The 27,308-nt window shown below is 47.0% G+C and overlaps 9 protein-coding genes across 9 annotated transcripts; 7 read left to right on the plus strand and 2 right to left on the minus strand.

Moving 5' to 3' along the window:
• Positions 1-180: 180 nt before the first annotated feature.
• Positions 181-2,433, plus strand: F4812DRAFT_468569 (NADP-dependent oxidoreductase domain-containing protein; the record flags this gene model as incomplete). The annotated part of the gene is made up of 4 exons (XM_047938797.1): positions 181-358; positions 421-832; positions 1,594-1,832; positions 1,964-2,433. The coding sequence occupies 4 exons, from the start codon at positions 181-183 to the stop codon at positions 2,173-2,175; spliced, it is 1,041 nt and encodes a 346-aa protein (XP_047785999.1). The 3' UTR covers positions 2,176-2,433.
• Positions 2,434-2,615: 182 nt separating this feature from the next.
• On the minus strand, positions 2,616-4,752 carry F4812DRAFT_445991 (DnaJ domain-containing protein). The gene has a single exon (XM_047935603.1). The coding sequence runs from the start codon at positions 4,579-4,581 to the stop codon at positions 3,151-3,153; it is 1,431 nt and encodes a 476-aa protein (XP_047786000.1). The 5' UTR covers positions 4,582-4,752; the 3' UTR covers positions 2,616-3,150.
• A 58-nt stretch (positions 4,753-4,810) lies between these two features.
• Positions 4,811-5,996, plus strand: F4812DRAFT_237948 (uncharacterized protein). Its single transcript, XM_047930599.1, has 3 exons — positions 4,811-5,314; positions 5,393-5,610; positions 5,676-5,996. The coding sequence occupies exons 1-3, from the start codon at positions 4,999-5,001 to the stop codon at positions 5,967-5,969; spliced, it is 828 nt and encodes a 275-aa protein (XP_047786001.1). The 5' UTR covers positions 4,811-4,998; the 3' UTR covers positions 5,970-5,996.
• Positions 5,997-6,456: 460 nt separating this feature from the next.
• F4812DRAFT_237870 (uncharacterized protein) lies at positions 6,457-8,399 on the plus strand. Its single transcript, XM_047930598.1, has 4 exons — positions 6,457-7,032; positions 7,098-7,166; positions 7,219-7,331; positions 7,443-8,399. Exons 1-4 carry the CDS (start codon positions 6,864-6,866, stop codon positions 7,968-7,970), a joined length of 879 nt encoding a protein of 292 aa, XP_047786002.1. The 5' UTR covers positions 6,457-6,863; the 3' UTR covers positions 7,971-8,399.
• Positions 8,400-12,403: 4,004 nt separating this feature from the next.
• Positions 12,404-15,253, plus strand: F4812DRAFT_238037 (FAD-linked oxidase-like protein). The gene is made up of 5 exons (XM_047930600.1): positions 12,404-13,268; positions 13,358-13,769; positions 13,936-14,154; positions 14,209-14,607; positions 14,754-15,253. Exons 1-5 carry the CDS (start codon positions 12,966-12,968, stop codon positions 15,125-15,127), a joined length of 1,707 nt encoding a protein of 568 aa, XP_047786003.1. The 5' UTR covers positions 12,404-12,965; the 3' UTR covers positions 15,128-15,253.
• Positions 15,254-17,344: 2,091 nt separating this feature from the next.
• Positions 17,345-21,872, plus strand: F4812DRAFT_468572 (RdRP-domain-containing protein; the record flags this gene model as incomplete). The annotated part of the gene is made up of 1 exon (XM_047938798.1): positions 17,345-21,872. One exon carries the CDS (start codon positions 17,345-17,347, stop codon positions 21,599-21,601), a length of 4,257 nt encoding a protein of 1,418 aa, XP_047786004.1. The 3' UTR covers positions 21,602-21,872.
• Positions 21,873-22,004: 132 nt separating this feature from the next.
• On the plus strand, positions 22,005-23,700 carry F4812DRAFT_446016 (NAC domain-containing protein). Its single transcript, XM_047935604.1, has 4 exons — positions 22,005-22,154; positions 22,294-22,432; positions 22,565-22,738; positions 22,820-23,700. The coding sequence occupies exons 2-4, from the start codon at positions 22,372-22,374 to the stop codon at positions 23,053-23,055; spliced, it is 471 nt and encodes a 156-aa protein (XP_047786005.1). The 5' UTR covers positions 22,005-22,154; positions 22,294-22,371; the 3' UTR covers positions 23,056-23,700.
• Positions 23,701-25,730, minus strand: F4812DRAFT_446017 (adenosine deaminase/editase). Its single transcript, XM_047935605.1, has 3 exons — positions 25,354-25,730; positions 25,239-25,276; positions 23,701-25,142 (listed from the first exon to the last, which is right to left on the minus strand). The coding sequence occupies exon 3, from the start codon at positions 25,133-25,135 to the stop codon at positions 23,774-23,776; it is 1,362 nt and encodes a 453-aa protein (XP_047786006.1). The 5' UTR covers positions 25,136-25,142; positions 25,239-25,276; positions 25,354-25,730; the 3' UTR covers positions 23,701-23,773.
• A 143-nt stretch (positions 25,731-25,873) lies between these two features.
• Positions 25,874-27,119, plus strand: F4812DRAFT_238114 (ribosomal protein L24e-domain-containing protein). Its single transcript, XM_047930601.1, has 3 exons — positions 25,874-26,083; positions 26,218-26,361; positions 26,587-27,119. The coding sequence occupies exons 1-3, from the start codon at positions 26,033-26,035 to the stop codon at positions 26,872-26,874; spliced, it is 483 nt and encodes a 160-aa protein (XP_047786007.1). The 5' UTR covers positions 25,874-26,032; the 3' UTR covers positions 26,875-27,119.
• The last annotated feature ends 189 nt before the right edge of the window (positions 27,120-27,308 follow it).

Below are 27,308 nucleotides of genomic sequence, written 5' to 3' on the forward strand. Positions count from 1 at the left end.
CGTACCTAGGTACCTAAAGTTCTGCCTTTCATCACCGCCATAATTCTTGCATCTCTAATCCATACCAGGTAATCTAACAATAGAACCAAGTATCCTCATACTTATAATAGCCAGTCTAAGACAGATTGACGTTCCTCTCAAACGACGATCGCGCACACCTTAGAGCCAAACTTTCGCATCATGGATCCTCCAAGCATTTCACCTCTATTGGATCGACTTGAAGATGAGCTCGATAATCTCGAGGAAGCACTACAGCCCATCCTTGGTAACATCTCGGATGTCGCCAACAAGCTACCCCTACTTGATAAAGCCAAACTCTACGTACTTGCGACGTATTCTATAGAATCGATGCTCTTCTGTAAGTTCATACTTACTAGACCTTACATTACAGATCCCTTAAGAATCTAACCCAATCGCAAGCTTCCCTCCGACTCAATGGCGTTGATGCGAAGGAACACCCCGTCTTCAAGGAACTAGCCCGCGTGCGGCAGTACTTCGACAAGATCAAGAACATCGAGACACCCCCGGAGAAACCCGAGCAGACTTTGAATAAGGAAGCCGCTATCCGATTCATTAAAGCAGACTTAGCTGAGAACAATAACAAAGTTGTTAACACCAAGCTTAGCGAGATGATCGCGAAGGAACGCGCCAAGGCTGCCCTCAAGGCCGCCAAAGCAGGTGGTAAGCGAAAAGCTGAAGTATCCGCCCCTCCGGAAGAAACAACTGAGTCCAACGGTGAGGAACTGGAATCAGAGGATTCGCGGAAGAAAAAGAAGAAAGAGAAGAAGGAGGAAAAGAAGCATAAGGACAAAAAGAATAAGAAGACATCCAAGTGAAGCATGATGCTCATGACGTTACGACTTGGAGAAAAAAACCTTTTACGAATTCATAGCACACCACCCTGTCCCGCTCCCGCGACTGGGTGTTAAGGCCGCGCATCAAGAAGCCAAGTAAGTGCTTAATAGTCTCTGCTGCGTAGTGCTAGGCGCGCTAGGCTACGGATTTAATTCGATGATTTAGTTAGACTACTCCGGGGCATGAATGGCCCTCGAAGCAACTGAGCTTGGCAAGATAGTAAGTCGCTGGTCATCCTGCAAACATCATATCACATACTATGATGGTACTGATGGGAAAGTTGGCCATCGACACGGACAGATCATGACTACCTAAGGTAACGCCGAGCTCGCCTTGCTGCTGGCGTAGCTGGTGGTTAAGCAGAAGATCCCATTGTCTGGGCTGGATCTCAAGTCAATACATATCTTGAGACTGACTTTATCATCGCTGTAGCCGTATATAAGCAAACCTAATGAGAGGCGAAGAAATTTGATACCCCTTCAAAAGTCTGCTGTAGGCATTAGGTACCAGCTCGGATATCGTTCTACTTCAAAGAAGTTCCAAATGATAGGGCATCGTAGAAAATTGATAGCCTTGTTAATCAGCTGGAGGTTACCCCGGTTAAATCCGGAGTTATGTCCAAAATCCCTGATCCAACGCCGAACCCCGCGTGGAGCCGGATCTGATTATATGCCAAATCCGGTGCGGCTGAGCCGCCAGACGGACCGGACCGTATTCATTATGTTGCCCAACGGTTAGGATTCGGAGGGTCCTAAATCACCTTGCTTACTTTCACCCCATATGCGCGCGTGTCGACCCCAATGTTCCCGTCGAGACTTCGATCAAGACGTTGGCCGAACTCGTCAAGGAGTGCAAGATCGGAGGCATCGGCCTAAGCGAGGTCAGCGCAAATACGATCCGCAAAGCATACGCCGTACATCCCATCTCGGCCGTCGAGATCGAGTTAAGTCTGTTTACAACCGATCCGCTGCATAACGGTATCGCGGATACATGCCATGAACGTACCTAGCGTACCTACTCTGAGCGCACCTAGAATATAAAATCATAGGCAATCTGTCTGTCTAGGTTAGGTACTAACAACGTGTGATTTTTATGTGTGTATATATAGTCGGCATCCCTATTGTAGCCTACAGTCCTGTCGGCCGCGGCTGGCTAACGGGCAAGCTGCGCAAGCCCAAGGACATCCCAGCGAACGACTACCGACGCATGCTCTCGCGCTTCCAGCCGGGTATCTTCGAGCAGAACCTCCAGCTCATCGAGGCCGTAGAGCAGCTCGCCAAACGCAAGGGCGTCACGACGGCGCAGGTGGCTATCGGGTAGGTGGTCGAGCAAGGTGCCATCCCTATCCGCGGCTCCGCCCGGGCCGAGAGAGTTATCGAAAATACGAAGGCTGCGGAGTTGGCGGATGAAGATTTGATTGAGATTCGGAGGATTCTTGAGGCCCTGCCTGTTAGTGGTGAGCGCTACGGAGGTAATTTCGAGGAGCTGATTAACCTATAGTAGATATGCATGTATACCTACCTTGGTACTCACGAATAAAGAAGATAGCTCAATATATTGCGAAGTTTTTTTTTTTTTTTTTTTTTTTTTCTTCTCATATCTGTGGAAGTCTACTGCCTCGTAACATAACGGCTCGTCGACCGATTAGAGCTTGCCAATTAGGTACTTCTTGCCGCTTAGGATTATATCTACTAGGTGGCAATCTCACAGTTACATTTATTTTCTATTCAAGCAAGTTTAAATTGTTGAAGCAACCTCCGCCTCAATTTTGGTATCACAGAGTAGGTATGTTCATACAAGACATCTCAAATTTATCAGAGCGATTCAATCTTAGTTCGGGTTATAATAAGCACAATGCCTGCCAATACCATGCAACCACAAGTTGAAGAAGACTAGAAAAAAAAAATCACGGGATCTTCAAGTGGATGTTTTATCATTCTCAGGCACAGCCTGTCCATAAGCCTGAACGTGAGATATGAGTTTTATGGACGTAGTGTAGACTGCTGCTTCGGGGAGCTCATTTAGAGCGACCTGTCCTACAGTACGTTCCTATTAAAAAGAAATTCCGACCTTATGTAAAAGCCTTATCCGGCTGTAAGGGACTGGACGAATGTTTCTGCGCTGTGCTATCCGTACGTAACTGTAAGCATCGGACCTGGTTTATTTATTTCTGAAGTTAAGAGAAGCTAGCGATTTCATACGACCGAACTTGTTTCTGTTAGACGTGTCTTTGCTGGTGTTTCCGGTGACGCGGCCCACGTCCCTTGGCGACTTTTGTTGACCTGGTCTATTCTGTCAATGAGCGCGGCTTTCGACATCCTCCTGATGATTATCGTGGAATGCTGGGTCGATAGAGATACCAGACGTCCCGTTAGCCGTCCCTCGTCTAGCCTCTGCCAAACTTCGTGCGGCATCATTCTGTGCCCGTCTTTCCTCATTATCTGCCCTCGCACGACGCTGCAGCTCCGAGTAAATTGCGTCATCTGCGCGAGGGGACAACGCAGATTTCTTTAATTTCTTCGGCGCGAAGATAACGAGATTCATCCCGGCAAACTCGGGATCGGATTCGGCGCGGACGAAGTCCCGGCTGTGATATAGGAATGCGTCTGTCTCCATGAGAACATTTTGCCCGATGATGACATCGTAGATGCAGTCATGGGATACGTGAAACTTGACGCCTCTAGTCGACCAGTGTAATGGATACCTCGAAGCAAATCTCCATTGCGTCCGGATGGACCCTTCTGTTTTTGCGAGGCTCCCATCGGCAAACTGAAGTAGTCGTCTGTCATTCCAGTTGATCAGGGTCTCTAAACCATTTTCCGTGACAAATTTCCACGACACGAGGTTCGGTTCCGATCCGGAGTCAGGAAGTGCCAGTACATCGGACGTACGAATATGACCTCGTACTCTTTGACTTGTTTGACCTAGAAGGTTGACTCTCAAAACAGACAGTGCATTCGTCGGTCTTGGGATGCGAGATAAACGACCCTTGTGATGAGACATGGTTTTGGTCTCCATCAAGAAGGCATTTCCAAGGACCAAATTATACATGAACTCTTCTAGAACGTGAAAAGTAACCCTGAATGTTCGCGGCGCCTCGGATGCGAACTGCCAGTTAACCTCCGTAGTACCGCGCGTCACCATGTATCTTCCATTTGCGGTGAGAAGGCGAACTTCCTCTCCTTCTCTGTGACGCTTGATTCTGAGCTTGAGCGTAGATGCAAAAAAAGCAGTTATAATGTTACACTCGGCGCCAGTATCCGGAATAGCATAAGTACGCGTACCGTCGATTCGTCCTCGAGCAACAAGAATACCAGAAGATACACCCTTCCCTGGCGCTGGATATTCCTCATTATGAAATTGCTGTTCGGTTTCCGAATAAAGATCTATTAGGATTGAGATATTATGTTCAAGAATTGCACAGTCTAGGTTGGTAGCTTTCAATTCCATCTTTGCCAGTTCTGCTTCCGATTTCACCTTGATGTCATATCTCGTCCTCTCTGTATCGTTGGAGAGAATTTCATAAGCATCTCGAACGCGGTTAAATTCCTTTCTTTTTTGCTCCTTTAGTTCTGGGTCCTGGTATTTGTCAGGGTGGCACTTGAGGATTAGCTTGCGATGGGCTGATCGAATTTCGGGTAGTTCTGCGGTGGGAAGGACACCTAATATCTCATAGAGATTCGGCGGAAGACGCTCCAAACCTTCATCCGACATTGTCGAGGTCATAACTAGACACGAAGTAGCTTGATAATATAATGTCCCACGGTAGTTGTTCGCGGGGCAACAATCGTTTTGAAGCCTGACATCCGCTGTCTATCAGCTTCAGAGCTTAGTGTATCGGCCCCGGGGCACTGCCACCGCTGTCGTCCAATCAGTCAATAAGGCGGCACTGGTAACTGTGTATGTAGGCTGTGTTGCCAGTTGGCTGCCAAGGCCCCGAGTCAAGTGAAAGTATCCGAAGTAATTTTGCCTACCATTCTGCCTAACCTACCTGTTGTTACCGGTTCTCCCATGTTAAGGCGATGACTGAATTTGCATTATCCCGATATCTAGCGCATTACTTCAGGCAGTAAAACAACTTGACCAACTTAGATAGTATAGAAATAAAGGGGTTCGCGAGCTTACCGAATGTAGCTGACACATATGTCGATGCCATCCCCGAGATTTTCTGGATACGGTTCATTTTCCGATTTCATTGCTACGGATCCTGAACTGTCAATATATAGGTCATTCCTGACGCTCAACTCGCGAAACCTCCTATACCAGCAATCGGAACTCTTATCATTAGAGAAGAGGCTTCAAGAATTCGACGAATGCGATAACAAGGAATCCAACTTTGACCGTCTCTTGTCGTCAAAATGCTGGGAGACCTTCGCGGCAAGGGCGGCGGAGGATAGGCCCCGCGAGGCGGAACGGATGGAGTTGATTAAGGATATGCAAACGAAGCTCAAAGCGTATCGTATGTTTGAAAAAAAAAAAAAAAAAAGGCCCTACCTACCTGACTTCCAAGATAATATGAGCTAACACCTAAGCTCAGATGAGGCACTCCTATTACAAAACCAAATATTAAAATTATCGGCACCCGGCCGTCGAGCATTCGGAGCTTTCCGTGGCTGGTTTGATAACGAACGGCCGTTTGTCGGATACGGGGAAGATTTGTTGAGGAATCCAAATGACTTCGTAGCCCTTCAGACATCCACAGATCAGGACTTTTTATCAAGTACACTTCAAGACCTGGGCGGAAGAATATTCCCTGTAAGTCTGCCCCCATCACATAGCCCCTGAACTAGCTACCTGACTTAACCCCTATCTAAATCCAGGGCGTTCGGCACGAGACCACACCCGGAATCAAATACTACTCTGCGAAATACGTCTCGCGTCTGGTAACCGCTGTTACGGTGTTCTTGGCCTCTCTGGTGATAAACGGTGCCATCGTCGCCCTTTACGTGGTGAAGGATGAGAATGTTAAGTTGGGTATGATCACAGTTTTCACGAGTCCCTTCGCAACTAGTCTAGCAGTGCTGACGGATGGGCGGAGGACGGATATTATACTGGCTACAGCGGCTTGTGCGGCGGTGTTGGTAGTTTTTGTTTCTACGAGCGGAAGTGGCTGAAGAGCGAAAGAGGAGATTGGGATTTTCCTAGACATAACAGCGGATTGTGACTACCTACTTCCTAATATGGTAAAATATGAGAGTCGAATGCGATATAATGAATTTTGCAGTATATATCTCTGCCATCGTCCTGTTGAGATAGGTATCAACGGGGACTTTGGGGTGCGACGGGATGTGTGTGCGTATTTGAATCTCATCTACCCAAACGGGGCCATTCCGCATCCTCCCGAGGTAAGAGAAACTCAAATATCCGGGCGAGAGATGTATTACCTACTTACGTGAGTCAAGTACCTTCTTGATCCCTTTGGGAAGTTTGGAGTAGTCCGATAGATCATCGGAATCCTGCGTCATTCTCTAATCCACCCAATATGTGTAGGTACACAAATTACGGCGTAGGACTTCGCTTGTTTTGCTAGTGGCTGAAACTTAAAGGAAGGTGGGAAATCGTTGACCATGCAGTCATCTGGCGACTCTTGGAAAAGTCTGTAAGACGTCGTTTGCGAAGCTTCACTAGGTAGTTAACGGTAAGAATAATCCACAATAAATTAAGCTGGTGTACCTATCTTTGATATTCATAAGCTGTAAGCTTTATATCTGTTTTCATACTTTTAGTCATCTACTCATTTCGAGATTGTATGACTATGTGCTTTTATTATGACGCAGCTCGATGCCTATGAAGTATCAAGGGGAAACGTGGCGGTTTCACTGCTATGTCAGATTCTAGTGGTGGCGTAGGATTGATGAAGATACTAGCATGTTACACTCAAAATCAGCTACATTTCGAGCATTTCTGATATTCCAATTTTTTTCTCCGTGGTTCCAATCACTTACATCACTTACATCGCTTAAGGAAGAAATAATAATCGTATTAATCACTCTCACCACTACGCTAAAATGAGCCAAACCAACCTCCCAACTTGTTATTTTCCTGATAGGTCGATTGACACGCTCAGCGTACCTTGCAATAATACCGCGCAAGAGCTTGGTGGTGCGAGTTCGTGTTGCCGTCCTAACGATGCTTGCTATGATAGTGGTGCTTGTTTCCAGGACTGGTCGGGAGTTAGTAAGTACCTACCTCCTATTGGTCTTGCCTCATACCCATAAGCATGAAGACTGACCATCTCAAAGTGTATAGGCAAAGTTGCACAGACCCGACCTTTAGAGACCCAGCTTGCCCTAAAATGTGTCTAGGAGACGGTAAGCTGCCCCCCTCAAAGACACTATACTTAGTTTGAATTAACTTCGTTAGGTATGCTCAAAGATGGAGTATGGATCTTAACGTGCGATATGGCGGCCGGGAAAGCCTGCTGTTTAACTAATGATACCTCATGTTGCGGAAGCGAGAGTTCGTGGTTTGATTTTGTGAGTAGCATCTGATTATGTTCGCCTTGGCGCTATTACTCGTAGTCCAAGATTGAAATTCAAGTAGTAGGTCTGCAGAGAGAAAATGTGCTGATTTGAAATTTCTTGTAGAAACCAGGATATATAAAGGCAGTCTTGAATGGTGACGGATCGAATCGTCTAGGTCCTTATATAAGCGCTGGAGAAAGTCACTCACTGACATCAGTCACTACATCAACATCTCAGACCTCTGCTATATCTACCGAGAAAACGAATAGTGTTATAAGTCCATCAATCGCGGCGAATCAATCAAGCGACCCATCACCGAGCCCGAGCTTTTCTACGGCGGCAATAGGGGCCACTGCAAGTCTAGGGGCGCTCCTAGTCATTAGCATAACGGCGCTTATATTCATATATCTAAGGAGGTCTAAACGAGACAAGCAAGGCTTTGCAGAAAGTCCTCAGATGCAATCAACCTTCGTTGCATCATCTACAACGCAAGGGCAGCCGCAAGTACCATTTAATGGTCAGTCCGGTATAAGTTCGATGAATAATACGTCGATTGAAAGGGCCTGGCCGATAGCGGGTGAGCTACCTGGTGATATAAACCATTATGAGTTAGAGTCTTCGAATGAACCTCGGGTAGGGTATAAGATATGAAACTCTACCGAAGTAGGAGGTCTATACAGAATGGGAATTGTAATGCCACGCATAGTGTTACCAGATGAATTAGGTCCCGACGAGAGAGCCTGGAATTTCTGGAACATGATGTTACTGTAATGTGCGAATAATGACGCTGTCCGTTCTTTTTAGGGCAGCATGCATGTCAAATCTGGGAACGGGCGGACATTGGCCTGCCCTTCACTGATACCTGACTTCCGGCGGGGTTATATATTGGGTAACTGACAAAAAGAAGTCTGCTTAGCCGCGTCGTGCGAGCTGAACGTGTTGTGCGACATGGAGAATCTTGGTAGTTAGATGAGATTGGGTATGGAGGCAGGTAAATGGGTGTGGTACTGTATAGATGTAGTATGCATGCATAAGGACATCAAAAGGCGGTCTGTATGTATTAATCAATATTGATATCAAGTGCGGGAAATGAGGCACAATATGATATTAATGCAGATGGGATTCAGTTGAGAGGTACCTAAGCATTACAAGATACCTAACCCGTGAAGCAGATATTGATATGAATTTTAGCATGAGTAACAACGTTGACGATGACCTCAAGGGGGGCATCTGACAGATTGGATAGATGCATATTCAAACATTGATCTCCCACCTAACCTGGGTTAATCTTGAGCAACCGAAGATCTAAGTCAGCCTCATATACCGTCGATGTATCCGGTCACAGTCACATAACGGCCACTTAGACACTCCGTGGGAAAACCATTTCCTGCCTCCCGTCCCCTACGCCACTGTCAGGGATATGAGGATGTGTGGATGCTACAGGGGTCTATTGTCTATATAAATGGTAGCCAGCTCCCTTGAGGGAGGTTAGAATGCTCCTGACGCTCACTCTGTATAGGACATGCATCACCGGACATAACCTGACAACCACCCTTGATAAGATGGTTCGTGTTCCTCCGGGTTGAGGAAATGGAGAAACTGACCTTTCTAGTCTTTTACGATAGAGGCTCTCGAAGCCAATGTATCATTTAATGATTCTGAACCGGCACCGAAGTGGATTATTGGGACTGGCCAGAAGGTTTACTGGCACTCTTGTTTCGTGCGAGTTTATACTAGCAGTAACAGGAAAGTGGCAGCGACATCCTACGGGATGTGCAATGGACAAGAGAAGTGCCAGAGGGCACTGAAATATTCCTCGGCGGGAGGAACGGTTTAATCAAAAGTGTTGACCGGGAGCACCAATAAACCAATCACGACAGTCACCAGAATACCCGAGGCATCAGAAGTCCGCGGGGTTCTCTACCACGCACATCAAAGCCCGCATTACATCACGTAACTATTATAATGTCCTCTGAGGAATGGCATCAGCTTCTAGGCTAAGCCTACGTCAACTTATTCACGCTCTAATACCTGGTCAATGGGTCGCCCGACTTTTCATGCTACATAGTATGCAATTATAAACCGAGTTTCTCATGGTAGCTTTGATCCGCTTAATTGGTATTCTCGTCCAATTATTTCTTAGGAGGAACCGAGATCTCGGAACTCAGAGTAGCATTGCGGTACTTTAGGTACCTACCTGTAGTGTAAGTTGTAATGACCTGTGAAGTATCACCTAGCACTTCCAGTTCGAGCATTGTAAGCTACCTCGCATAACGGTATCGAATCAAGTACCTAAATATCTGCCCGTTCTACGTTCCCTCCCGACGTATCTGTAGCCATGGTAACTTGTGCGCGCTGGGTACCTATACAAGGTAGGCATCTATCTAATGCTGCATGCGTAATCCTCCTCAACAGATCATAGTAAGAAACGGCCTACGTCTTTGGTCTCCTCCGGAGTCGCAGCTCCCCCCCTTTCTACCTTAGAGTCAAGTCCAGAAGAAGTTGCATGAAGGTGGGATATTTCCCTTCTGTCATTTTGCTGAGCCCGCGGCCCGATTGTTACCAGGTAACTTCGACCGGCTTCAATGACCCCGTCTCGGAGGCAATACCTTAAATTCTACGCATTGGCCATTTTAAGTCTATCAACAGTAATGTCGCCTTTTGAAGTCTCAGCCGACGATAAGCGCACCGTTAGGGTATATGTATGGGTTGCAACTGGTCAATGTCCATTTAAACGCCGGGGGCAAAAGTACTCCAAACGCATATCGTCTTACTAGTTTACCTACTTCGTTGAGGCTTCTCCTTTCTTGGTTTATTTCATACAACTTAGCAGTGGTATGATCTGTAGTTGGCGAATTGAACCAGCTAAGCGCATACAGCTAGGCACACATGCGAATACCGTCGTTGAATATAGCAGGTGATTGAGGTAACGTAACTCTTATTGCCACTAAACTTGGATGGGGGGGGATCTTCATGGAAGCATTCTAGATTGTTCAGAATCACCTCCAGGCTCCAGGGGGGTTCGAAAATTCGGCTATTAAATTATTACTATGTAACAGCTACCGCAATGGAAGGTAGTGGATCCGAATACTCTTATTTTAGGAAGTCCCTAAGACTAACCGCAACCCTTCCATGTTATCATGTGGCTACCCGAATGAAAAGTCTGGGGTAGGCTCCCCAGTTCCGGGATACTTCACTCGTGGACATCAGGGCGGTTATGATTAGCCTGAATCAGAATGGTTCGGGATAACGACCTTGGGTGCCTTTGGTGCCTCTTGGACCGCCTATTGTGTTTCAACACTGTCATTACACAGCGATGGGGCTGCGACCATAATAAACGAATATATTGAGAAGTAATGAAGCAGGATTGCTCATACATACTATGTGCCTGAGTACCTAACGTAGTCTATCATATCTGAGACGGTTTTTACCTCTGTGGCTTTCGGGCCATATTTCAACTAGGCGGTGTATACACATAAGACGTTGAAATGGCTCATACATCTTTTCTTGCCAAGCATATATTGAATGTCGAAGTCTGGAGCAAAGGATGCATCGGTAAGAAAGCATACACCGGCCAATATACGGCGACTTCAGACGTACTTAGTAAGCCGGGAAGATGCAGATCACGAAGGATCTTATTCTTTGGGCCGACGTCCTCAACCTAGAACACAGAGTCGGCTTTGGAAACTGGCCATTGGATAGAAATAGAGGAGCATACGATCGTAAAGAGGTACGGTGTACTCAGTTGGTATTGTATATAATTATTATGTAAGGCTATGAAGCTCATTAGAACTCTATTGGACCGACTGCGAGTTTCAGATTTACACAGGAATACGCCCAAGTGTATAAGGCATGGGATGCGGAATATGAATGTAGGTGCATTCACTGCAGCCAAGAATTTAATTGATTGAGAAATGCGTTCTGAATGTCGTGAATAAAGGGTATTTACCCTCCAACCCCTCACCAGCAGCACTGGGAAATAAAATGGCGGTCTCGATTTAGCTTCTACATAACCCCTCATATATGCGGTTGGTTGGAAGTCTAACTTAGACCATGAGACGAAGAAAGCCGTCTTGGCATAGATGCTCGCACCGTCTCCCACGAACCTAATTTGAATACTGGGCTGAACGTGGTAAGAAAAATCCTTTCTTCGCCAGAAAACGGGCAACGAATAATATACGACTATAATACGTTACAATACATCAGGTATAGATGCAGCTGGTTGTACCTACATGTAATATCCTGCATTAGCGGGACGAACCCTACGGGAGTGGCGTGTGCCCTGTATAACAAGGATCAACAAGCTATTGTTCCTCATTTTCTTTTACTGTTAGAGGTATTATTTCTTTCTTTCTGCTTCATCTCCTCAAAACAAGTCCCAACGTCTCTTCGACTGCCATCAGCTTCCCGTCTAGTTGGGAACCATATGACCACTCAACTCCTCCCCTCATATTTTTTTTATATTAGTAACGTTAATACACTTTTCTCACTCCCACACCCCTTGCCCCCCTGTCTACCCTAGCTTCGATCCTCATTCGTTGCTGTCTAGTAGCGCAGACGACGATTGGGATTCAACGGCGACATACTTGTGGGCCTTCTCTTACCCACGCCCATGTGCAATTGACAACTATTCCAGCATCAGGGATACCATGACATGGCGTGGCATGGACGTACTACTTAGCAGCTTCCAATCATGGGACCAGTTTCCCGTATGGTTAGGTGCCCCTGTATTGCAGTTACGTAGGTTCTTTGTGTCTCATTATTAAAGCTGTACTAGATATTACAAGCTGTATATCTTGCCAAGTTGGATATCTTCCTCTCCCGAGTTGTTTCGACTAGTTGTCACGAGCAATAGCCACTTCTTTCCATTATTCGCATCTTTCGCTATCTCCATCCGTTGTCCCAAAAAGCACTGGTAACAGGTAGGCAACTATCTTCTTTGGTGATTGGGTTTCCAATCTCTTTTGCTATTCCCAGCGTGTATAGAAAATTCCTATGCTCCCAACTTGAAACCTCCAAGCAGGATCAGCGAGTCTAGAAAAGGACTCAGGCGACTCTTGTATTAGTAGTCGGAATTGGCCACTTCCGTTCGCAAGGCCTATCACGGCTAGTTCACATCACTGTAGCTGCTCTCGGGGTTCACTTAAATCGAATGCTACAGCTTATTATTCGATCCAGTCTTTCTCAGAGGTTCCCACCGCTTCTCTCACCTTATCTGCCGTGCTTCCCCTAGATCTGGACGACATTACGAAGAGGCCCAGTCTTCCCGAATCTGTATCCACACAACTAACCCCCGCGCACTAAACTCAATCTCGGCTTTCCTCTTTGAGTTTACTTCGGGTCTCTCATAGGTTGACATTGCTGTGGGCAGCCGCGATTTTCATTTCAACGGCCTGAAAAACCAATCGAGGATTTGGACGGGAGATTTCTCCGAGCCCGAGCGGAAACTGACTTCCAGACCTCTCGACCCGAGGGAGGAGCCGTGTCTGGAATCTAGCCTGGACACATTAAGACCTATACCTGCGTTTCTGGAATCCATATACTGGTCTAAGCGTCTGGATCCTCATTAATTTTCAGTTTCATTATCTCTGAAGTGTGCATCCTGACTTAGACCTGAATCTCACATCTATAAATCGCCCAGAATTCATGTCAGCCAAACATTTCGCGGGGCGTCTCCCGTCTTCTTGGAAACGAGCACTTCACACTCTTCGCCCGTTGGAGAAACCCATAAGTAAAAATGGGCCCGGTGCCGAACGAGCGTGGTCTAAACCGGCACATCAACACCCGAGTTGGACCGGGCGCTCCGTGTTCGCCTTGACAGCCACTGCTAGCCTATTAAGTTTCGGCCTGGCTGCCGCCACACTCCAAGGACCTCCCAAGCGTGCGGTCACCCTTTTGGATAGCAAGACACCAACTCCTCAGTACGCATCAGTGGAGGAGATGGAAGACGTAAGTTGATCCATTACCTATCCCAAGCTTGAAAGGAGATATACACTTGGACGGAAAACTTGTCGGTTCCCTTACTAAGTCTTCTCTAGGCTTTAGCAGAAATTCGTCGTGAGCTGATTAAGAGTGGCGAAAGAGAAGATATCATTAGCACAGATCCGGATGATCTTCTCGCCCACGGGTATTCCGAATGGTCGACGACAAATCCAGATGGTTTGCCAGTGGCTGTCGTGTACCCACGCTCAACAGAACAGGTATCGACTATCGCGCGCGTCTGCTATAAGTACCGTGTACCTATCATACCCTATTCAGGCGGTTCGAGTTTGGAAGGGAACTTTTCGGCCCCTTACGGCGGCATCAGCGTGGACTTCGCTTATATGGACCAAATTATCAAGTTTAACAAAGATGACATGGACATTGTAGTCCAACCAAGCATCGGGTGGCAGGATCTGAACGATCAGCTGGGCAGAATGGGCAGTGGTCTTTTCTTCCCTATTGATCCTGGTGAGTAAGCCCTGCCTCTGAAGTGAATTGATAACTTATCCCTTACCCCTACACCGTTCAAAGCGGTCTTGCAATCTTCGAAAGAGCGCACGTCTTGTTTGGCGATTTACCTTCGTTCTCCAAATGAATACTCACAGTAATGAAGACTGGCTAAGCTGAGTTTTAGGCCCGAGCGCCAAGATTGGCGGCATGATTGGTACCAATTGTTCCGGCACAAATGCAGTTAAATACGGTACGATGAAAGATTGGGTCATCAACTTGACTGTGGTCCTGGCAGATGGAACTGTGATCAAGACGCGAAGACGTCCAAGGAAGAGTTCGGCAGGCTACAACCTCAATAGCTTATTTGTTGGCTCCGAGGGGACTTTGGGCCTTGTTACGGAAGGTAAGCTTAGACCCTCGCAAGTCCGTTATGATATACATCCTAACAGGTAATAAGCAACCCTAAAGCTTGCCGTCGTTCCCGAGGAGTTTTCCGTCGCTGTGGTGACTTTCCCCACAATCCGCGATGCTGCCTCCGCAGCCGCGGGGGTCATGCAGACTGGCATCCCCATCGCGGCGATGGAAATTATGGACGAGGTCCAGATGAAGGTTGTCAACTTGGGTGGGGCGACTGCGCCGCGGCTATGGAAGGAAATGCCAACACTGTTCTTCAAATTCGCGGGGACGAAGGCCAGCGTACAGGAGAACATCGCCCGCGTTCAAGCCATCACGAAGAACAATAAAGGTAGCAACTTCGAATTCGCCAAGGATCTTCGTGAGCAAAAGCTTCTGTGGTCAGCTAGGAAAGAGTCGCTGTGGTCGATGCTGGCCCTGAGAAAGGAGGGCGAGGAAGTTTGTAAGTTGTTTCCCTCCTATGCTCTTGCCATTTGAACATGTCTACTTTCACAGCACAGCAAGCTTCTTAAATAGTTTCTTTGCTACCTTCGAATTATTCAATGTCGGAGATAAAGATTCTGAAGCTTAGCTAAATGATTATCATAGGGTCCACCGACGTCGCTGTCCCATTCAGCAGGTTAGCGGACATCATAGAAGTCAGTAAGAAGGAGATGGACGAATTAGGCCTATTTGCCAGTATTCTAGGCCATATCGGGGACGGCAACTTTCACGAGAGCATCATCTACAACAGGACGAAAAAGGAAGAGCTTGATAAAGTAGAGAAGTGCGTGAAGAATATGGTAAAGCGAGCCCTGGACATGGAGGGGACATGCACGGGCGAGCATTCGGTCGGCTGGGGCAAAAAGGACTCGCTCCTACTGGAGGTTGGCCCAGATACCCTGGGCGTCATGAAGCAAATCAAGGCCGCCCTCGATCCCCTTTGGATTATGAATCCAGGGAAGATTATGGATCTTCCTTAATATTCTCGTCATTATACCATACTTTCTACTTGGAAGAGCCCAGGTACTTGCACTTTTCTCTTAGCTTTGGGTTAACTCGGTATTTGGTCCGTAAGCTCAAGACAACGAAGACCTAGAATCGACTTGGCGTTTTACAAGGGAAAAGAAAAACACCCGCACTTATCAGCATCGAGTATAGAGCAAGCAGATATAAGACGCGAGGAATTCTCGCATATAAGGCGCATGAAAAGAACAAGATATAGGAGGAGTTTGTTAGCATAATTTTTGCATATGGGTCATGAAAAGTTTCTTCCCCCTTTTTTTAGTGAGTTGGGTAGATAGTGAGCAGATAAGCAGAATCTTGTATACCTCGTAATGGCAGAGTAGCAATAGACTTGGACACACGCATCGTTGTGATCGAATGTACAGCCAACTCTTGTTGAACAACTGGGTACGAAGCCCATACCTTTGTGAGGAAGGCCTTATTAAGTTCTTCATTATACTGAGTTATGCACTGTCTAAGTTTAGATCTCGTCTTAAATACGCCGGTGGATTCGTAGAAGGATATTCTACTGTGAGTAATAGTATTACGTCGTATGATACCTTTTGACTTTCTAGAAATATATGAAGATATTAATAGCAAAATTATTACTATATATCTTCTTTACGATTACATCTACCTAGGTTATTAGGGCTGTTCTTCACACTAGGTACATGTGCTAAACCCTTGAAAACTCGCACTAGATAAAATACACATTTTGCTATCATCACTTGTGTTGTTCACTTTAATTAACATCAGTCTTGTAATAGCCATTGCCATAGCCATACCTTCAATACTTGACCACGTCTGTATCTTATTATTCATCACTTTGTGTTATTCTCCAACACTTAGGTACTCACTTGGACAAGTTTTACAAGGGCAGGCGTGAAACCTGTGCAAATCAACAATGGACATACATATCTACTTGAACAAAATGGAATACGTGGATTCCATCTTGATGAGCTATTACTGATTCCGATTTCGTCTTGTCGAATTATTTCACTAAGCTGTAAAGTTGAATCCTGTGTATGATCATTTGTGTCCCTTCAATTACCTTGCTTGTAAGTTAATACAAGCAGTAGCACTATCGTCTGAACACAGCAAACCCTAGGAACCTGACACGTAAGGTCGTTCTAATATATACTAGTATCTAGTTGAATGTATGATTACCTCAGGGAGGTGAATATAAAAAAACAAGCAAGCGGTCTGCAATGTTTCGGCTGGGTGCAGGGTGCTTTGCATCACCAATGGGAACATGCTAAAGATTATTTGCTTCAATAACAATGTAAAACTGCACTTGGACACCAGACGAGGATTAATTATCGTCGTCATAATATGTCTTTAGCATTAATCATGTCGAAGCAATGGTGGCCAAAGGTGGTTCGTGTGATTTGCAAACGCCAACCCACGAAGTACATAGAACCCATCTAACTCCAAAATAAAGAAGCTTTAGGTACCTAGGTATGTTTTCAAAGAGTGCTGGACTCGCCATCCCATTACTGGGGTGACTTGAATTGAAATCAAGGAAAGCGCAGTCGTCCCAAGTATAACCCATAGGTACCTCCCTGTACCTGCCTAAAGTATCTGGCGTACGTCGTCTAATAATTTAAACGACAAGTTCCTTCACATCGCCGATTTGCAACTCACCTCAAACATTATCAACACCATAATGTTTACTATCATGTAATATCTACCTGCCTAGACATATTAAAAGACTGTCTATATTCACTGTTTTCGGCTTTCTTTTCTGTACAGACATCTATATTTGATGTCTTCCTCATACAAATTCACAACCCGTGCCAGGTCAGTGTACTTTCTACTACACCATCGTCGCGTCTCTCTCTCTCTTGCTCTCTCTCTGGTGTCAGTATCGCATATGGCTTTCGCGACTCGAGTGTTCCTCATACTAGTTCCTTATTCCTTATTTCCTAGCAAACCATTTTTACTTCCTCAAACATACCTACCTAACCTTGCCACCTTACCACCTTTCTTTCTTTCCTTCTTTCTTTCCCTTTTTTTCTTTTCCAGAGTTCTGAATTCCTGGCCTTACTACTTCCCATTTCAGCATTCACTTGCGCAATACCATCATTTCCTATGGTTAGGACTCGGTCTTACAAGTTACTTGCGCTAATAAGAAACTGCATATGTAGTTTTCTTCTCAAATTCAGCTCAAGTCTTACCATAAGCCTCCTAATATAATGGCTCGTGATACTCGTCGGTTCCAGAGAGGTCGAGGCCAGGGTCGGCCACCGGCTTTTTCGTTCCTTAATAGCAGTATTCAGATCCCGGGGGAGGGAGGCAACATGTCTCCCGAAAACGGTCTCGATCAATCGTCCAACAGTACTTTGCCGTCTACTTCAATAGACTCAGGAGCCAACAGGTCCCCGACTAAGAATCGGGACACCTCAAATAGTATACGCAGAGGAGTTCCTAACCAGGATCGAAGAAGTCTCTCAGCTTACGAGTTGCACCGAGTTCAACAGCCATTTCGCAATACTAATGAAGGAATTCATTCTATATCACCTTCAAATATTCACCGAGATTCGAACTCAAAGTATGGTTCCAAGACTCGCCGCTCATTAAACGATAGCGGTTTTAAGCCACAGTGGTCATCGTGGACCGAAATCAGTCTGCGAATACGTGGTCTTCCACTAACTACCACCACCTTTGATTTGTGGTCTCACTTCAAGAGTGAGGGGAATATTGTCTTCATTGAGCTCTTCGAGAAGAATGATGGAAGTCGGGATGGAAATGCCCGAGTCTGCTTCTCGCCACCTCCTATTAAACAATTTTGGGACAACGTCATGGTCCTTCGAATTCAAGGCAGGCCAGCCAAAGTTAGTATTGAACTACAGAAAGAAAGACAGGAACGCCGAATACCTGGCTCTTATAATCGTAGCTATCCACCAGCATTGAGTATTGCAATGGATACGCTACAATTCGGGGTGCTTGTGCGCGAGGACGAGATGATGCCGTTGCGGACAATACAAAACAGCACGAGAGGCCAATTTTCTCTGGCTTCTAATCTAAACCAGAAAAAACTGGAAATTGCATTTACATGCAACATCGTAGATCCACGTCGCGAAGACCCTACCATGAAACACCCTTCACCTATTGGGAAAATGGAGCACACTCTGCAATACAAAGCGCATATTCCATTTATCCATCTCAAGAAGGTCGTCTATATCGATACCGACGAAAATACATGGGCGCTATTTATTCACCTACCATCTCCACCCCTTTTCTATATAAAATCCGAACACGCCAACTCTCACACAAGCGCCAAGAATGCGTGGAGAGAGCGAGATACCTGGAGTCGAATTGTCGACATCACGTATGATGCCTCGTGGTTCAAAGATGATCCCGTATTATTACCCAAAGCCAATCGGTTCATTGATATAGGCAGATGGACTACGTACCGGCTCGTATTCTCAAAGTCTACTCTTGCCAGCTGGAAGGAGATGGAGGCAGCTCTGCAGGAATTCAATATTATCGTAGAACGCAAAGCATCGGACGATATAAAATTAGTCCCGCCCCAGGTATCAAGAATCTGGGATATACTTGAACCTCAACAGCCAAGCTTGGACATATCCAAAGCCAATCTTGCTCTTCTCACCGACACCGAAGATGTCTATCTGCCCTATGACGTCCGATACCAGCTGGAAGCATGTATATCCCAGGGTATTTTCAACGAGGTTAATATTTCTACCGAGTTTCTACGGAAGTTAGCAGACCTCTCAAGAGGTCGTACTCGACGCCGCGATAGGGCGAGAGACCTCCTGACGTATGTGCTGCAATCTCGTATTGGAAGTCGAATCGAGGACACGGAGAAGATTGATAAAAGAAGAATATATGATCCGATATCGCTCTTTGAAGACAAAAAGGCGATGAGCCACTATCCGGAGATTTCGCTCCCGGGCCACTGCGTGTGGGTTAGAAAAGTAGTGGTTACACCCACGACGATGTATCTCAGCAGTCCTGTGCCAGAAGCATCAAATCGCGTTCTGCGCCAGTACATCAACCACGAAGACAGGTTCATACGCGTTCAGTTTACAGACGAGGTCACTAAGGGCCGGATATACCCAGATCCTGACACTACGCGGGACAATGCTCTATTCAATCGAGTACACCGAACATTGCAGAATGGTATACGGATTGGTGGCCGGCATTTTCAATACCTTGCCACTGGGAACTCCCAGTTTCGAGAACATGGCGCCTACTTTTTCTGTCCGACAGATTTCCTCACTTGCGATAATATCCGGAACTGGATGGGCAACGTTAACCACATCCGTGTTGTGGCCAAGTATGCCTCTCGACTTGGACAGTGCTTCTCAACAACACGGATTCCCAAAGCATCGCCAATCGGGCAAGCAATTGTACATATTAATGACATCGAGCATGACGGCTGGTGCTTCACAGATGGAGTTGGAAAGATAGCTTTCAGCCGTGCGAAGTTCCTCATGCAGAACCTTGACATGAACAGGACCGCAAAGACTCTCCCGTCTGTTTTCCAGTTTAGACTTGGGGGTAGCAAGGGGATCCTAGTGCAGTGGTCCGATGTGCCTTTTAACGAGGTTCATCTACGACCGTCCCAAAACAAGTTCACCGCAATTTCGAAGGGTCTCGAAATTATCAAGACATCGAGATATTCTGTCGCAACTTTAAACCGACAGACAATTAGTATTCTAAGTTGCCTTGGCGTACCGGATGAGGCATTTGAGGAGATGATGAAGAAGCAGATTGCTGACTACGAGCGAGCTATGACTGATGCTGAATTTGCTATGCAACTACTTAGCAAATATGTTGACCAAAACGGCATCACTACAATAATGGCACAGATGATTGCAGACGGGTTCATGGAAACGAAAGAGCCTTTTTTCATGATCCTACTACATATTTGGCGTGCTTGGTCAATGAGACTGCTTCGCGAAAAAGCTCGTATTATGGTTGATCAGGGAGCATTCGTCTTCGGCTGCGCAGACGAGACTCGCACATTGCGGGGGCATTCAGATTGGGTTGACAGTAGTCAAAGCAAGGACACCAAATCGTTACCACAGATCTTCCTACAAGTACCGAAGGCGGATATCAGACCAGGAGACCAAGGTGAATACACCGTAATAACCGGAATATGCGTGCTTGGACGAAACCCATCTTTACATCCTGGCGATATTCGAGTAGTAGAGGCCGTAGACGTTCCAGCACTAAGGCACCTTCGCGACGTTGTTGTGTTCCCTACAGTTGGTGACCGCGATATCCCCTCGATGTGCTCAGGAGGAGACCTCGACGGTGATGACTTTTTTGTCATTTGGGATCCTCGGCTCATTCCTACGGAGTGGAATCATCCCCCCATGGAGCAGGATAGCCTCAAGCCAAGAGAGCTCGATCGCGACGTAAGAGTCACAGATCTTATTTCGTTCTTCGTGAGCTACATGAAGAATGACTCGCTCAGCACCATCGCCCATGCTCATATGGCCAAGTGCGACGAATTGATGGATGGTCCCAAGGATCCGCAGTGCACCGAGCTGGCGCGTCTTCATTCCAATGCCGTTGACTACCCGAAGACTGGACAAGCGGCTTATTTGAGGCCGTCATTGCGACCAAAGAAATACCCGCACTTTATGGAGAAGGCACCAAATAAAAGCTATCGCTCGATAAGGATTCTCGGTCGGCTCTATGACCAAGTAGCACAGGTCGAATTCAAACCGGAGTTGGACGGCACGTTTGACGAGAGAATTCTTCGCAGATATTCACTAAAAGACGAACTATTGAAAGAAGTCGGAATGATAAAGAGACAACACGATAAGGCCATGCGACAGATCATGAACCAGCATGATATTGAAACCGAATTCGAAGCCTGGTCAACTTTTATGATGTCGAAACCCCGGCTCGGTGGCGAATATAAACGACAAGAGAATATGGAGCCGGTGATGACGAACCATAGGGAACGTTTTAGGGACGCCTGCATAAAACTAGCCGGCTCCAGGGATACCAAGGTATTATATCCTGTAGTAGCAGCTACCTATCGAGTCACCTGGGAAGAGGTGCAGAAGGCCCAAGGGCCAGTGCTGGTAGCAGTAGAAGAAGGGAAACGATCTATTGACAAGATGCCGTTGATCAGTTTCCCGTGGATTTTTGAGTACGAGCTGGGTCGAATTGCCACGGCTAAGGACGACTTCGAATTGGAGGAGCTGCCCAAAGCAACAACGGCAGTATTAGATGATGACTACGCATACGATGACGAAGGTTTCCAGCGTCTCGTGAGCAGAAATATTGAGGTCTCGGACGAATATGGCGATATTGACAACCTACAAATTGGCGAAGGCCTACAGGTGAAGCAAACTACGGAAGTGGTCGAGAAGCAATCAGATACATGCGAAGAGACATGCGAGGAGCTTATTGAGCTGGAGGAGGACGAAGATACCGGTATGGACGCTCTAGCTAGATTAGGCACATAATTTCTATGAAATGGAAGAGTGAGGAGTGAGGAGTGAGGAGTGTTAGGACGGCTAGAAAATAAGGAGAGAAAAAGTGACATAATGTTGTTGAAGTGTAAGAGGTTGGAAGGGTGCGATGTGTTCACGATCAGGAGTGCAAAAAAAAAAATGATGATGGCTTTTCGAGATAATTAATGCCTAAGGGAGCTAAAGCAACTGAGCACCATATTTGGCTGGCTCTTGACTTAATATAGCATTGAATTGGCGATTTTACATGAGTTGCGTCGTAAGGGTCTCTCTACCTCCTGAGTGAGGAGGGGAGACGGTTAAATGCATACCTAAGGTAAGAAGTGTATTATGCGACAACTAGGTAATATAAGTACCTAGGTGCGGGCGGAAGAGGGTTGATCCTCAAGCGAAAAAAGGAAAAACTCTTGGCAACGCACAATTTCCCAATGCCGACGAAGCCCCAACTTTCAGGCCTCATCGCATCGCCCCTCCATTAATCGATTGATAGAGCTGAGATATTTTGACGACGACGACGAAAAAAGAAAAACTCGCAATTCCTCTCGAGGTAAAGTTATCTTCATTTTTTCTAATGTTTTTTTTTTTTTATTTTTTCCAATCATCATAAACACCTTTAATCAAGTCGTCCCGCACCAAAAATTTGACTGATGGGAAAAGAAATCAATCCCTACTAACGATTTCCACAGCTACGCTCTTCAGCCCACCATCCATCCACCCCGAACTATCGAAAAGAAGAGAGTTAGAAGAGACCTCTATACACAATCATGGCCGACGTACAAGAGATCCTTAAGAAGAAGTTCGGTGGCGCCGCGCCTTCGCGTACCGGTATGTCATATTGAATATATTTATTTACTAGATTGTCGTTGTCGATTTTATATGATTGGGGGTGGGGAGAGGAGGTTTGAAAAAAATAAAGAGGGCAACTGATTAATCTTTTTTTATTTTTTTGGTGCGCAGGTGGAAAGGGAACTCCGCGACACAAGCAAAAGCGAAATGTCGCCCGAAGCGCCAACGACGACAAGAAGCTACAAGCTACGCTGAAGAAGCTTAACACTCAGCCCATTCAGGCTATCGAGGAGGTCAACATGTTCAAGAGCGACGGAAACGTCATCCACTTCTCGGCTCCCAAGGGTAAGTTTTCTTATATATACCGATAACTCTTACCTAAAAGAACCATCCCGTCGCTAACATCTAGGTAACTACCTAATATAGTCCACGCCGCTGTACCCTCCAACACATTCGCCATCTACGGTGCTGGCGAGGACAAGGAGCTTACCGAGCTTGTCCCTGGTATCCTAAACCAGCTCGGACCTGACTCTCTTGCCTCTCTGCGGAAACTAGCCGAGAGCTATCAGAGCATGTCCAAGGAATCTAAGGAAGCCGAGGCCGATGATGACGATATCCCTGACTTAGTCGCCGGCGAGAACTTCGAGAGCAAGGTCGAATAGACGACCTTTTGTTAATTGGCACACCCATTAATAACAAGCGGACCAAAAATACCAGACTTTACTCCCAAATCCCTCTCCAAACAAAACCCCCTTTGAAAAAAGAAAAAGGTCTCATTTTTACGAAACGAAATGAAGCACATGGTAAAGATAATGGAAACTCAAACAGCACAATGGGAATGATTATGGAATTTGGTCAATCCGGTTTTGATGGTGGTCTCTTTTTTTCTCCATCTCTCAAATGTTCTCTCTCTCTCTCGCCTAAGGATGGAAAGGTCGGAAAGGGAGTTCCTCGGTAGCTGTCCTTTTGCAAATTAAACCTGGTGGTGGGTTTTATCTTTTTTCCTCCTTCTAGCTACCTCAACCACCATCGTCATCCAATTTTTTTTAGGTAGTTTTGGGATTGGAAAAGGGGGAAGACTTCTTTTCTGTCTCTGCTAGATGCGTGCGGACACGAAAACGAAACCCCTTTCCCCCCTTCCATCCCAATGCATTCCTATTACAAGTAGCCGCTTGCGTTGTCATACGTTTTTCCCTCCGTCAAGTTCCTGCTATCAGGTTTTTTACCTTTGAAATCCCGCAGGCGTGCGCAGCGAGGAAAATCTTATGCTACTGCTTGTTCCAAATAAGAAGAAATATGTTGTAAATTGGTCTTGTTCGATGATGTCGCATCCACAAGTGAACTGACCCCTTAAATTACTTTGCTTTGCTTTGCTTCACTTTACAGGGTAAACGACTCATCGCCTAGATTTCTCACCCATCCTTTCAGTGCTTCTGCTCTCGCCTTGTCCTTGGCTCTCCTCCGGGGCTCTAGTAATTCGCAACCCTTCATCCCGCCGTACGTCTCTGCCTCTAGAGCTCTCTTGATCTCAGCAATCCTGCCAGAACTATCGTCATGTCTCTCCTCTCCCCCCTCCCGTTCCCGTTTCCTTTCCCTTTCCTCACCATCTTCCCCCTGTCTAGACGACAAAAGTATATCAGCCACCTCCACAGCAAGACCCCACATCCTCCGCCTCGACGCAAAACTGGCCCCGCGCGCGTCCGCCCCAGACTGCTTCCGCCCCTGCAAGATACCCCCCAGCGTCGTCTCTTCGAGGCCCGAGCGCGTCCACGCCGCGGAGACGTTACTAGCTGCAGCTGCTTTCTGCGCGCCCGGTTTACTACTACTGCTACTGCTACTGTTACTGCTGCTACCGTGCTCGTTACCTCCACTGACGCTGGCGTTGGCGTTGGCGTTGGCGTTGGTCACGGTTCGCTGGGAGTACGCGAATTCGGACGTCGTCGTTTCGACGGCGAAGGGGCGGAAACGGTAAGGTGATTCGGCTGCCTTTTCTGCTTGGATCTGATTTTGTCCCGGGTCTCGGCCTTGCTCTGCTGCTATGGTCGAAGATGCCAGGCTTCTCATCCGCCCGCGCGTAGGGGACGCCGAGAACGAGCGGCGACACGCGGGCTCGGAGTACCGGGACGCCGGTAAGACTAGGGTGCGTATGTAGGCGTGGTGCGGGTCGACGAGGAGCGCGGTGGCGGATGCGAGGAGCGAGGTGCATTGCCGCAGGGCCAGCTTGTCCGAGCACGACTTGGAGAGCGTGGGCGGCGCGTCTGACCGTGCGGGTTTGCGGCGGACGACGCCTAGGTGGGAGAAATAGGCACGGCCTGGTAGGGATGGAGAGGGAGAGGGCTCGGCGGTGGAGGTGGAGAGCGGGGTGGAGAGGGCCGTTGGGGGGAGTTCCCATGGCGTAGCGTCCTCTTGAGCGTCCATTATTAACTCCATGCTCGCGTCGCCGCAAGGGGCTTCGGAGCAGTACATGTGTATGAAAACGTCTTCTCTCCAGGAGAAAGGCTGTCCGCACCATTCACTCGTTTGCCCTTCTAGCTCTTCTGATTTGCTATTGCCGTAGCAGCCCGAGTCCATCTCATCCGTAGTCCGCCACCGTAAAAACTCGGATGGGCGCCCCTGAGCCATAGCTTTACACTCGTCGAGTACGAAGCGATTGAAGGCTCTGATGGCTAGGACCTCGGCGTGCCAGTCATGCAGCACGTTCCCTTGCGCCTGCGGTATCTTGGCGGCGGGTAGGCACTTCATACCTGTTCTAAACCAGCGCCATGTCAGATCTTGGGATCATGGTTTACGACTAGACAGACTTCATAAGACATAGGGGTGAGAAAAAAATAATCAAGAAGCTAACCTACGCAAGGGCCAGACACTTGAGCTCGCCGTCTTTGCCTATTATTAGGTATTAGTCTATGGATATATAATATCTCTATGTACATGCTGCCATGACATATAGGTTGGGTATATACCTTGAGCCACTATTCCAGCTAGCGGCACCCACTCCCGCAGGCCATTACCTCTGACTAGAGGTTTCCTCTTCGCTGGGAGTGCATTGTAATGGTTCTGCACCAGGGCAGCGATGTCGTCTGCTGTGGTCATGGGAAGGGAACCTTGTATGACAAATCTGCCAAAACAACAACCTTAAGTTAACTAGGCAATATTCGAGTAAAGGCCACTCAATAGATATCCAGATCATCTTCAATCGTATTCATTATATCATGATGAAATAAGTACCTAAGGTAGATATGGTGAATGGAACTTTAGGTAGTGAAATGTATTGTATGTATGGAAGGGACTGGGATAGAAATCGTGAGAATATGCAACAACGGGGGTATTACGATAGAGTGTCACAGTTGAATAACCCGTACTTTAATTGACGTAATTTCAAACATTCAATTGAATGCTTGCATAGCCACGTCCCACACCTTCCCCCAAGCCACATCAAGCGAGACCCTAAAAGGGCCAGAAAAAAAAGAGGAAAATGAATGGGGCTTAGTCATGCAGCCCACACAAGTGCGCGCAACTTTGAGATTTACGAAATTCCGTCCCTCTTAACAACAATCCCCAACATCCAACCTCGAAAAACTACTAACCCTCACAGCACAAGTCAACCGAGAGTTCTCAAGAAAGCGACAAACAACCGCCACCATGAGAACTTACGACGACAGCTTCTCCGGTCAGAGGATCTACCCTGGCAAGGTACGCAAAAATAATATATATTCTTTTCTTTATTATTCTTCACTATCCACAAAACAGCTTCGATCCAATTCGATACCCCCCGTATGTGTGTGCGTACCAAAGAAAGATAACTAACCCGACTCGTCACAAAATAGGGTAAGCTCTACGTCCGAGGCGACAGCAAGATCTTCCGATTCCAGAACGGCAAGTCCGAGTCGCTCTTCCTACAGCGAAAGAACCCCCGCCGACTCGCATGGACCGTCCTCTACCGACGACAACACCGCAAGGGTATCTCTGAGGTACGATTTCTTTTTTTTTCTTTTCCTCCCTTTCCAACAACCCGTGACGTGACGTGACGTGACGTCTACTCCTCAAGCGATGACGAAATAAAATAAAATGATAATATTATTATTACTCGCACCGTCGGGAAAGGGAAGGAAAGGCGAAGGCGAATTAATAATAATAACACGAGGTCGAGATGAGATGAGACGAGGAAAGATAGAAATGCTGACACCCCCTTGCAGGAAGTCGCCAAGAAGCGCACGCGCCGCACCGTCAAGTCCCAGCGAGCCATCGTCGGCGCCTCCCTCGATGTGATCAAGGAGAAGCGATCGATGCGCCCCGAGGCCCGCTCCGCCGCCCGCGCCCAGGCCATCAAGGAGTCCAAGGAGAAGAAGGCCGCCGCCGCCGCCGCCAAGAAGTCCGAGAAGGCCAAGAAGGCTACCACCGCCGCCAAGGGCCAGACCCAGCGCATCGTCGGCAAGCAGGGCGCCCGAGGTGCCCAGCCCAAGGTCCAGGCCACCACCCGTTAAAAGAGCCACTTTGCTCCCTTCCTCCTCCTCCACCTCATCTGTAGGGTTTAAGGGTTCTTATGGTTTTTTTATTATCGGTTCGGGTTTTTTTTTGCTGCTACGCTAGGTCAAGGGTTCCCAGGGTGTGAAAGGGGAGGTGGTCTTTTTTTAAGAAGTGATGAGGACAGAAGACAGAAAGGGAAAAGATGAAGAGAAAAGGGATCAGTCATGATCATACATATCATAGCATGGCATGGCATTCTCTCAAAGTGTTGTTGTTGTAGCCACTCTCACGTCCGGCGGCGTCTTCGGTGGGAACCAGTTTTTCTTCCTCGATTGCGAATATAAAAAAAAGAGAAACCTTCAAACGTAGCAAGCATACCCTACACGCATACACAAACACATGCGCGCGCACACTCATGATGGCGCCATCATGATCATCATCATCTATTCGG

The sequence above is a fragment of the Daldinia caldariorum genome (assembly GCF_022478825.1).
Source record: "Daldinia caldariorum strain CBS 122874 unplaced genomic scaffold F4812scaffold_25, whole genome shotgun sequence".
NCBI lineage: Eukaryota > Fungi > Ascomycota > Sordariomycetes > Xylariales > Hypoxylaceae > Daldinia > Daldinia caldariorum.

Bases quoted from the DNA above. Each gene is read 5' to 3' on its own strand.
- F4812DRAFT_445991 (XM_047935603.1), bottom strand. From the start codon at position 4,581: ATGACCTCGACAATGTCGGATGAAGGTTTGGAGCGTCTTCCGCCGAAT.
- F4812DRAFT_237948 (XM_047930599.1), top strand. From the start codon at position 4,999: ATGTCGATGCCATCCCCGAGATTTTCTGGATACGGTTCATTTTCCGAT. The intron at 5,315-5,392 runs GTATGTTTGAAA...ACCTAAGCTCAG, and splicing joins AACGAAGCTCAAAGCGTATC to ATGAGGCACTCCTATTACAA. The intron at 5,611-5,675 runs GTAAGTCTGCCC...ATCTAAATCCAG, and splicing joins TGGGCGGAAGAATATTCCCT to GGCGTTCGGCACGAGACCAC.
- F4812DRAFT_237870 (XM_047930598.1), top strand. From the start codon at position 6,864: ATGAGCCAAACCAACCTCCCAACTTGTTATTTTCCTGATAGGTCGATT. The intron at 7,033-7,097 runs GTAAGTACCTAC...ACCATCTCAAAG, and splicing joins CCAGGACTGGTCGGGAGTTA to TGTATAGGCAAAGTTGCACA. The intron at 7,167-7,218 runs GTAAGCTGCCCC...TAACTTCGTTAG, and splicing joins TAAAATGTGTCTAGGAGACG to GTATGCTCAAAGATGGAGTA.
- F4812DRAFT_238037 (XM_047930600.1), top strand. From the start codon at position 12,966: ATGTCAGCCAAACATTTCGCGGGGCGTCTCCCGTCTTCTTGGAAACGA. The intron at 14,155-14,208 runs GTAAGCTTAGAC...ACAGGTAATAAG, and splicing joins TTTGGGCCTTGTTACGGAAG to CAACCCTAAAGCTTGCCGTC. The intron at 14,608-14,753 runs GTAAGTTGTTTC...TGATTATCATAG, and splicing joins AAAGGAGGGCGAGGAAGTTT to GGTCCACCGACGTCGCTGTC.
- F4812DRAFT_446016 (XM_047935604.1), top strand. From the start codon at position 22,372: ATGGCCGACGTACAAGAGATCCTTAAGAAGAAGTTCGGTGGCGCCGCG. The intron at 22,433-22,564 runs GTATGTCATATT...TTTGGTGCGCAG, and splicing joins CGCCGCGCCTTCGCGTACCG to GTGGAAAGGGAACTCCGCGA. The intron at 22,739-22,819 runs GTAAGTTTTCTT...TACCTAATATAG, and splicing joins CCACTTCTCGGCTCCCAAGG to TCCACGCCGCTGTACCCTCC.
- F4812DRAFT_446017 (XM_047935605.1), bottom strand. From the start codon at position 25,135: ATGAAGTGCCTACCCGCCGCCAAGATACCGCAGGCGCAAGGGAACGTG.
- F4812DRAFT_238114 (XM_047930601.1), top strand. From the start codon at position 26,033: ATGAGAACTTACGACGACAGCTTCTCCGGTCAGAGGATCTACCCTGGC. The intron at 26,084-26,217 runs GTACGCAAAAAT...GTCACAAAATAG, and splicing joins AGAGGATCTACCCTGGCAAG to GGTAAGCTCTACGTCCGAGG. The intron at 26,362-26,586 runs GTACGATTTCTT...ACCCCCTTGCAG, and splicing joins ACCGCAAGGGTATCTCTGAG to GAAGTCGCCAAGAAGCGCAC.